Below are 9,597 nucleotides of genomic sequence, written 5' to 3' on the forward strand. Positions count from 1 at the left end.
ACCTTTTGTTTTCTATTTCTGTGCTTTAAACTGTAAACCTGCCACACTTGACACAATTTCCACCTACAATGAGTTATTCATATCTTTTAAAGTGATATTAAAGTCAAAAGATTTTTAAGCTTTTTCAAATGCTTATTAAATCACTTACAATGGATGCTGCTTCTTGATGTTTAACTCCTTAGTGACGGGGGCCTTTTTTTTTGTACCCATGATATAATCCACATTTTTGGCCTGCAAATTACTTCAACCCCCCCACACATTATATATTTTCTGAAAGCCAAGACCTTGTAGAATAACATGTTGGCAGTTTAGAATTTTTATGTTGCACGATATTAGCGCAATGCATAATCAAACCCCAAAATGTAGTGAAAAATGCCCTTAAATGCCACAAAACACAATAAAATACCCATTTTTTTATACAATATAAAAGATGATGTTACAACATGTAAATAGATACCCAACATGCCCAGCGTCCATGAAACGGTTACATAATTCAGTACCCCAAAAAGTCCATAAATTATGCTTTAAAAGCCCCCACAGGTCATCAATTTAGAGATATGCATAAATGTTAGCCTTAGAATTATTGCTCTCACATAACCCACATGTGTAGCACGGTCGTCGTTCTCATACGTAGGCGCACTTGACGCGTGTTTACGTGAAGACGCACGTGCTCGCGGGGGCGGGGGACTTTAAAAATGTTTTGATTATTTTTACATTTATTTCATTTATTATTAATTTAAAAACTTTAATTGCTATCACATAGGGGGGCTTACAATCCCCCCATGTGATGGCAGATTGGCAGTGACAGGTACTCTTTAAGGTGATGCTGGGGCTCCAAAAGATCCTTAGTATCACCTTTATACTTTAAATAAGCTATTGAAGTGCAGATCGCACTTCAAGAGCTTATTGCTGTGCCTCAGGAGCCCAGCACTGACAGCTATGGGAACGGAAGTGATGTAATCTGCATCGCTCTCGGTCCCATAGTACAGGGAGGGGGATCAACGAATGGAGGTTCCCCCCGTTTACCGGCCCGGGGAGGCGATTGGGCGACAGCTTCTATTGTAAAACCGACATTCGGCTTTATAATTGTAAACAGAGTCCCAGCGTCTTTAGCCACCGGGAGTCTGTTTAAACGGGCCCGGTGCCAGTGACATACTATGGACGTCACTGGTCACTAAGAGGTTAAATGTTTTAGTTTCCTGCAGAACCAGTTGGTCCCCTGAGCAGCTGGTCCTGATATTCTGTTTTAGGGTTGCTCTTTTCCCTTGCAGGGTCCTATGGAGCCACCGGTTTGTGTGCTAGTAAGCTGTGCGTGCCTTTACAATCACAGTCACAGGAACGCAAGCCTCACCCTTGCTCCCTGCTTGTCTCTCCTCCTTCCTCCCTTTTCGAAGCTAGTAGACAGACAACTGCTGAAGGCTGTCTGCCTACTGTGATCTTGCACTGGACAGGAGGTTCAGGGAAGTGGAGCTGAGACAGTTGGAGCTGCTGTTTGGAAACATGATGACTGTAAGTGATTGGACAAAAATTTCAAGAGATACTTTGCTGAGCAATGAATATTTGTTTGATCTGCATTCACTATTAAAAAAACGCTTGCGAGTGTATTATTACTTTAAATATATTTTTATTAATTTTTTTTACCACTCAACCAAAATATTCTAGATTGTAGAATCATTGTATAGCCAGCAACCCTGCTTTTAAACAAAATATATAATTGGCTATTATCATCTTCTTACTTATTTAACTTTTAGACTAGCCTTGAACAAATATATGTATCCAACCTGGCATAGCACAATGCAAGCAGTGCAGCAATCCAGAGCAAACAAACTGTTTAAGCACAAGGAGAAAAACAAAGTTACTGTAAATACCAGAACTGAAATAATGTACCATTTATGATGAGATATAAAGTACAGTAAACTATTTTTGTCAGCTGTTTCTGCCAACTTTTCTATGTATGGAATAGTCATTAGAGTTTTTTCCTTCTACGTCTGTGTGTTTGCACAGTCAGAGTGAACAAATATATTGTTAACGAAACAGATTGTAGGTAATAGGAAACACAAAGCATTTTTAATTTCCTATCTGACGCTTGGATGCATAATCTTTCTTTTCGTAACTTAGGACATTTCTGCAAGTCACAATGATCGGCTTAAACAAAAAGAGTTCCTGTCACTCCCCCAGATTTTGTGTAAGAAGATCAAGTGTTGCTTGTGCAACACCCTGCCTCATAGGAAGTATTGCTGAGTAATGCAAAGGGATTTCTGTGGCTGATGCAAACCTGGAGAATTTACATCATCATTCAGCACTAGCAACCTAGTGCTCTAGCAATCTAAATAGTGTATCAATCCCATGCGGAAGCTGACTTGGTCTCCAGCGATAGGACAGCTAAGGCAGACTAATCAGGTGTTCCAAAAAACAAAAGACCAGTGAAAGCTTCGAGCTTGAGTTGTGAAAAAGTTTGCCACTAGAAGCATCCAGCACTGGCTACTACCTGCACAGCACTTTTAATTTTTACATTGAGATTCCATTGTTCTTTTTCTTCATCATGTATAAGAAATCTGCTTCTGCCGATGTGCCTATGATGACTTCCAAAGGCAGCTATCCTTCAAAGGAATCACAAGGCATGTTACCCTCAATTAACAACAAACAGACTGAGAAGAGGGAGAAAATGGTGCTGAAAAAAAAAATAACTTTGTTAAGAGGGATCTCAATAATAATTGGAACTATAATTGGAGCAGGGATTTTTATATCTCCCAAAGGAATACTGCAGAATACCGGCAGCATAGGAATGTCTTTAATTGTATGGACAGCGTGTGGCATCCTGTCACTTTTTGGTGAGTATCAGCCAGGAATATTTATACTGCACACGTGCAGCTTCCCAGATGGCATTTAAACACTGATCTTATCCGGTTTTCTGCCTGTAGGACGCTAAGGTTTTCGACATGTAAAACCTCTAAGATGTGCAACGTCAGCTTCTTTATTACTTTAAACTGTTCTTTGAATTTATTTGCTTTTTAGTCTTTTTTATATTATTAGTTTACTTGAAAACTATTATTGTTACTCTGTGTATTTAATTCATAAGCAATTGCTCCTTGATTATAATACTACGGGTGAATCGATACAGCAAACTATACGTTTTATATTTGTTTGTCTTTCCCTTATAGACATATTTTCCTTATAGATTCAGCTGCTCCTGGCATGACGTATAGAGGGTGTGTCTATCAGTATTGAGTTTTACTTTTACTGCCTTAACTTGTTCCTTGCCAAATTCCCATAGCTTGAGATAGGGTGTTGAGAATATATATTAAAAGATACATTAAAAAGAAAACAAAAACAGTTATATAAAAACTGGAACAGACAAAATCTGGAGCAACCAATCAGCTTCTCTCTTTCATTTTTAAAGAGTAACTGAAAAAACACAAGACAGGAGCTAATTGGTTGCCACATGCAACTGCTTCAGATTCTGTCTGCTGCAGTTTTGATAAATTCCCCCATTGTTCACATTGCAAAGTGAATGTCCACTTAGTATATAAAATGAGGCTGTGTTCACTTCAATCAACTAATCTTGTGTTGGCAACTGATCAGTTTGTTGTTTTCTCTTTTCCTTGCATATGATTAGGTATTCAAAGTGAAAACTGTCATTAACTGTCATTCACTTTGAAAAAAGAACAACCTTTATCCTTTTAGTAAATCAGCCCCTATAATAACCTAAACATTGTTTGTTAATGGTTTAAAATCATTTTGTTCATTTTGCGTTGTAATTATAGAACACTATTCACACTTTTGCATTGTGTGAGGGGCTCTACTATACAATGCACTGAGGTGTCATTCGCAATCATGGGCAAATTAAGAGTCATGGAGGAGGTGCATTGCCATGTGTTGTGGTAACACATGTTAACATGTATATTTTAACATGCTCTACCACAACACACACTAAAATGAATGTGTTAATGTGTGTTATCACAACGCATGGCAATACACCTGCTCTCTGATTGGTCTGTTTCAGTGCCATTCATTGCAAATGACACCTTAGCACACACTGCACTGTAAGAGCCCATTGCACAACACATTGCAACACATATACTGGGCGTTATGCTGCACTGCATTATTTAAAGACATAATGCACTTTTTTACCCATGGCGGTGTTCTGGAAACCCATTCATAACAAATGAATGCACCACAAATGAATGCAGGCCATAACGCACATTAATGCATACGCACCACAATTGAACGCTTAAATGTGAACGGGCTCTACAGGTGCACTGGGTCAGGTCTGACTGACTGAAATGCTGAGATTTTATTTCAGCAGTTGCTGAGCAGAGAGCCTGGATTATTGTAATAAAATAGCTAAATCCACTACAGGTAAAAATCTACAAATATGTATATGGAATGCAATTATATAAATGTAAAAGCTACATACAAATCACATCACTGCAAAAATATAGTACAATATATGTTGTAGTTATCATTTGAAGAGATTCTGACATGTTCACAAGAATGCTGCAATTTGCTGATTAGACATATAATATACAACACGATGGGGTCTATTCACGAAGCTGCCGAAGGATCTGGCCGTAGCTTCGGCCCCAGGACCCCTTCGGTTCAGTAGAATCGAAGGGGTGCTGTACGGGCTATTCACAGATGTTGGATCGGCTGAGTCGAACTCCTTCTGCACTTTGGGTCGGCCGAACTTCTGGAAATGCAGGTATGTGTGTTTTTGAAGTGTGTCGGTGTGGTCTTTTCTTTGGCGGTCATAGAGGGACGTTGATGTCATCATATACTATGCAGGGTCTGTAGCCTAGTATCAGGGCCATTCCTTTAATGAGACAGCCTGAGGGCATTGCCTCAGGTGGCATCTCTTTGGGTCACATGGGGATGGATCAGTGTGCCTGCTGCCCACATACTGGCCAGAGTGTTTCAGGTTGCTAATGATATCACTGATTTCCGGGAGCTGAGCGGGAGCTGAGCGGGACACCAGTGACGTCAGTGAGCTGGACGGGATGCCGGCCGGAACCAGAGGTAGCGTGCATCAGCACCCTCCTCCCCTTGGTAATGTGCACCACCAGTACCCCCCCACCCCTGGTAATGTGCCCTGCCAGCATTTACCCACCTCCCCTATCCCTGGTAATGTGCACCACCAGCACTGAACCCCCCTGGCCACAGGCAGTGAAAAGTCTAGGGACACCTCTACCCAGCATAATATGTGAGGATGCCAGTGACAGTTTATAGCCAGAGCCTGCACATGTCTAAATATAAGAAGCAATATTTTCCTATCTTCATGTTCAGGTTTAAGCTATGTTGACTTTAAACACCAATCACTTTGCTAGATGGACAGCCTCTAAATTGGTGCCTTCTTTATGCCTCATGTGAAAAGGTCAGGGCAATACCTGTTTTCAATACATTTTGTATAAATATTTCAATAGAAAAGGCACTTTGATAAGATAATCCTTTCAGCATCTTTTGCAACAAGCAATCAACCAACAAGCTGACATGCACATCTGTCAGTATTATAGATGATCCAATGTGTTAACACAAAATACGCTCTTAAAAATACAGTATGCACAATTATCACATTAAAATAAAAGTACTATAAATGTCAAACTTTCCCATGATGGTCCATACATGCACCAATTTTTATTAGATCAATCTTAGATACAATTGCCATCCGATTTGAACAGATTTAGTTCCATTATTTCATATACACGGATGACAGATTTTCAGCAGATATTTCTTTCAGATATATCCCAAAATTGTTTTGTTTCATTAATAGTCTATTTTAGTCATTACAATTTATTGATCTTTGTTTGAAATTAACATTTCTATATACTCAGGGGTATCCCTAGGCTTATAGCTGCCTGATGGTGATGAACTTTACCCGGGGGGGGGGGTGATGGATTATTATTATACAGGTTTTTTATAGGGCCAACAGTTTGTGCAGTGCTTTACAATATAAGGAAGACATTACAATCACAATACAATGCAAGACAAGATGGTAAGGAGGACCCTGCCCCTGAGGACTTGCTTACAATCTGAAAGGGGGGGGGGATGATACATGAGGAGGTAGCTGTGCGGGGATGAATTGTATGAGAACGTGATGGTTGAATGGTTAGGTTGAGGCGGGATAGGCTTCCCTAAAGAGATGAGTCTTAAGGGATCAACTAAAGGCAGTCAGAGTGAGAGACAGACGATGAGGATTGGTACCTCTGGCCACAGCCCTGTCCAGCATCTTGCACAGCTCACTGATGTTACTATGTCACTGGTTGCCAGAAGCTGGGTGGGACACCAGCCAGAGAGTCCCGCTAAGCCCCTGGCAACCAGTGATGACAGTGAGCTGGGTGGGATGCCAGACAGAGTGTCAGATTGCTAAGAGCTCTTAGCAGCCTGAGACGCTCTGTCCCGAAAGGGGCCCATGTGACCCAATAAGGTGCCATCTGAGACAGTCGCCTCATGCTGCCTCATTATAGGGGTAGCCTTGTATATACATTAGCATTAACGTTAGCATTAACAATTTTTCACCACTTTGATAAAGTTGTCAAAACTAGCAATCTACTGGCTGATTTGATCGTATGGGCACAGTTTAAAGTGTATCTAAAGGCCATATTTTTAATTTTAGAGATAAAGCATTGCAGTTCTTTAACAGAAGGTATTTACAGGTCCTCACATTTAACACAAAACCCCAAAACATTGAGCTCAGTCTCTGCTTATGGGTAAGCAGGCAAAGTCATGAAAATCATTCCTTTTGCCCCCTTTTAGCCATCTTTGCATCATGAACTGCTGGTGTATAGCACAGATATAGCCATGGTTTTATGCAGCCAACTTGCATACAGTTGTTTCAGGCTTATTAATCTTATCAATGCAAGATATGAATTTACTGGCTCTATGGTGTAGGATTGGTGAGGCCAGGGGAACAGGACAACCACTTAGGTCACAGGGAGAAATGGAAAAGTCAACCTCTAAAGGACTGTGAGATTCAGCATTGCCGAAATAGCTGTACCTCTCTTTTTGTCCTGCTGTACATTGTTCGTTGAACTGAAAGTGAGCAAATGTCCAATATTTTGAATTGTCTCTGAAACAATAGTAGAGGGGAAATCTTCCTGTGAGGAAACGTATTCTAATGAAAACTGTCTAGGAGGGCATTTCCCTCATTGGGGTGATTTTCTCTCACTTTCTGTTGTGTCTAATTGTGTCCAGTTGAGGGGGTAAAACGAACCACCTCCTTAATTGGACACAGACGGTAAAATAGAAACTTGACAGGTGCTATAACCATTGCGTCTTGGTTCTAATATAATGCATGTAGGAGTGAAGTTAGGGGAATGAGAACTTGTGTAAGTACTTGAGAGTTGTGGAATGTAACCCTGGGTAAGCTGGGTGATGTGTATGCACAGAAGGTAGCATTTATACAGTATGTTTATAAATGATAAGGGGGTAGGGGGCTGTAGCTGTGTATAGAAAGGTTATTTTTAAAAGTTAACTAATCAGTATGTTGTAAAGTGAACATATATATTGATCATTGTACAACCAGCAATTTACAAGTACATTAATATTTACTAGCCAAAAGTGTTAGATTATTTCTCAAGTATTTATTGCTGTCTGTGCTTTGTAGGAAAATTTCCTCTTACTCCTTGACTGGTTACCAGAAGAGGAAGTTTAAGGTTTTCTCCACAATGGGTACACAGAAAGGCTTCAGACTTTAGACATGAAAACTACAGACTTGTTAAAAATACCAAATTGTACAGTATATGTGTTTTCCCATGTAATGAATACCTGTTTTTCAGCTTTTTTTTTTTTAATTACTGCACTGTACTAGTAAAAGTAATTATTACTATTATACAGGATTTATATAGTGCCAACAGTTTGCACAGGCGCTTTACAATATAATCTATTTCAACATACATTCAAGCACAAAGGGAAAATTAATCAAAGGTTACATTGCAGGCTTACTACCAGTGCCTGAAACCTCTCTCTAGAAATGTTTCTTGGGGAGTTAGTGATTTAAAGTGCTTACAGATTTTAGATGGTGTAGGCTGTGCATCCACAATCCAGAGGCTAATCAACTGTTCCTACAAACTATCATAATGTAAGTTCACATTGGGTTATCTTGGATGTTTTTCAGGGAGACAATAGAGATTGGCTAGCTTAAGAGGTGGGAAGCAACAGGAGAACCATAGAAACATACAAACGTATAAAGGCTCCCTGATCAGACAGTAAATAGCCAGATTGGATGAGCAGGCTCTTATTCTTGTGGGCACAGCTAGATAATGCAAGCACACTCGCTACCTAACCATTTGTGGTCAGAAGGTAACAAGACATACCTTTTTTTTTTCAGCTTCTCATCTTCTTGTTGATACTTGCAGTTAATAGTAAGCCGTTAATAGAAGTTTGCAGTACAAAGTGTATATTGGTGCTTTGTTTCCATTTTAAATGAACCTATAGCTCTTCAAACATATCAAGATAACCTTATGGAATGCTAGAAGGCACCATCTGGTACCTGGAGAGTGCAATTATAAACTCCTTATTACCTCCACTGCACCACTGCACATCCCAATTTTTCTAAACAATTTCTTGATTTTCCATATGATATTTAATTTCAAATGTGTCTCAATATATGTATACTTTGCCCAACTTTCTTTAAAAGCACAACCTACACAAGACTGTTCAGGGATCCCAGGGAGCGGTGAAGTCACTTTGCAATTTGTAAACATGATGCAGCCATTAGTTGGTTCTGTCTAACACTTCATAAGGTTAGTTTTACGTGATATTTACTAAAGACAAGCACACTTTAAATATGGATTGACATCCATTCACAACTGTCTGAATAGAACTTGATAATAAATTTAAATCTTTAGAACTTAGGCTCACAAATAAGTAGCTGCATATGAATAAAAACAGCCTGGTCCTCATTTAATACAGACCATTGTACATTAACTCGCCATTAACCCATGCCCATGACCATTCTTCAGCATTTCTCACACTTCACTTCTGCCATCAGAAATTCAGTATCATATTTTTATGCTTAGTGATACAAAAAGGCAGAGCTGTTTATTAACAATCACATTCAAAATGCTCTGTCTGGTGTGTTATATTAAGACTGCCACCTGCCAGTGCTTTACAAGGAACACTGATTATACATGAATCTATAAAGGATTTTCCTCTTTAATATATGCTTAGATCCATGCTTTGAACCATTAGGTGTAACAACAACACACAATGCCACCATCTGTACAATTAAATGAGAAGTACAGTATATGTATAGTTTATAATAGTCTGTGTTAATGGAGACAGCCTTTCTTTTTATCTAACTGCTGATGGAATAAAATAAAGTCTCTCCAGTAATGACTGGTAATTAGAGACCATGCGCCTAGACTCCCTAGACTAGGAGATGGGAAACAGCAGTTTTTCTAATTATGGGGTCTATTCACAAAGCTGCCGAGGGCAGCCGAGTGAATGACCGATCAGAAGTGAAGTGAGCCGAACACCGTTCGGCTATTCACTTCAGGCTGGTACAGCTGATTTCAGCCGTATATCGGCTGAAATCAGCCGTACATCGGCTTGCTTCGTGTGGCTTCGGATCAGCCGAACATGCTCAGCATGTTCGGCTGA

General features: G+C 39.7%; 1 protein-coding gene across 1 annotated transcript in view; it reads left to right on the forward strand.

Annotated features, from left to right (window-relative positions):
- The first annotated feature begins 2,330 nt into the window (after positions 1 to 2,330).
- SLC7A11 (solute carrier family 7 member 11) overlaps positions 2,331 to 9,597 on the forward strand; it is a 219,770-nt gene continuing 212,503 nt past the window's right edge. The window contains exon 1 of the mRNA XM_018557096.1: positions 2,331 to 2,831. Within this exon, the coding sequence (XP_018412598.1) occupies positions 2,543 to 2,831 (289 nt within the window). The 5' untranslated portion in view covers positions 2,331 to 2,542. The remainder of the gene's footprint in view (positions 2,832 to 9,597) is intronic.

This window comes from Nanorana parkeri, unplaced genomic scaffold, assembly GCF_000935625.1.
Source record: "Nanorana parkeri isolate BGI_ZX_2015 unplaced genomic scaffold, ASM93562v1 scaffold267, whole genome shotgun sequence".
Taxonomy (NCBI): Eukaryota; Metazoa; Chordata; class Amphibia; order Anura; family Dicroglossidae; genus Nanorana; species Nanorana parkeri.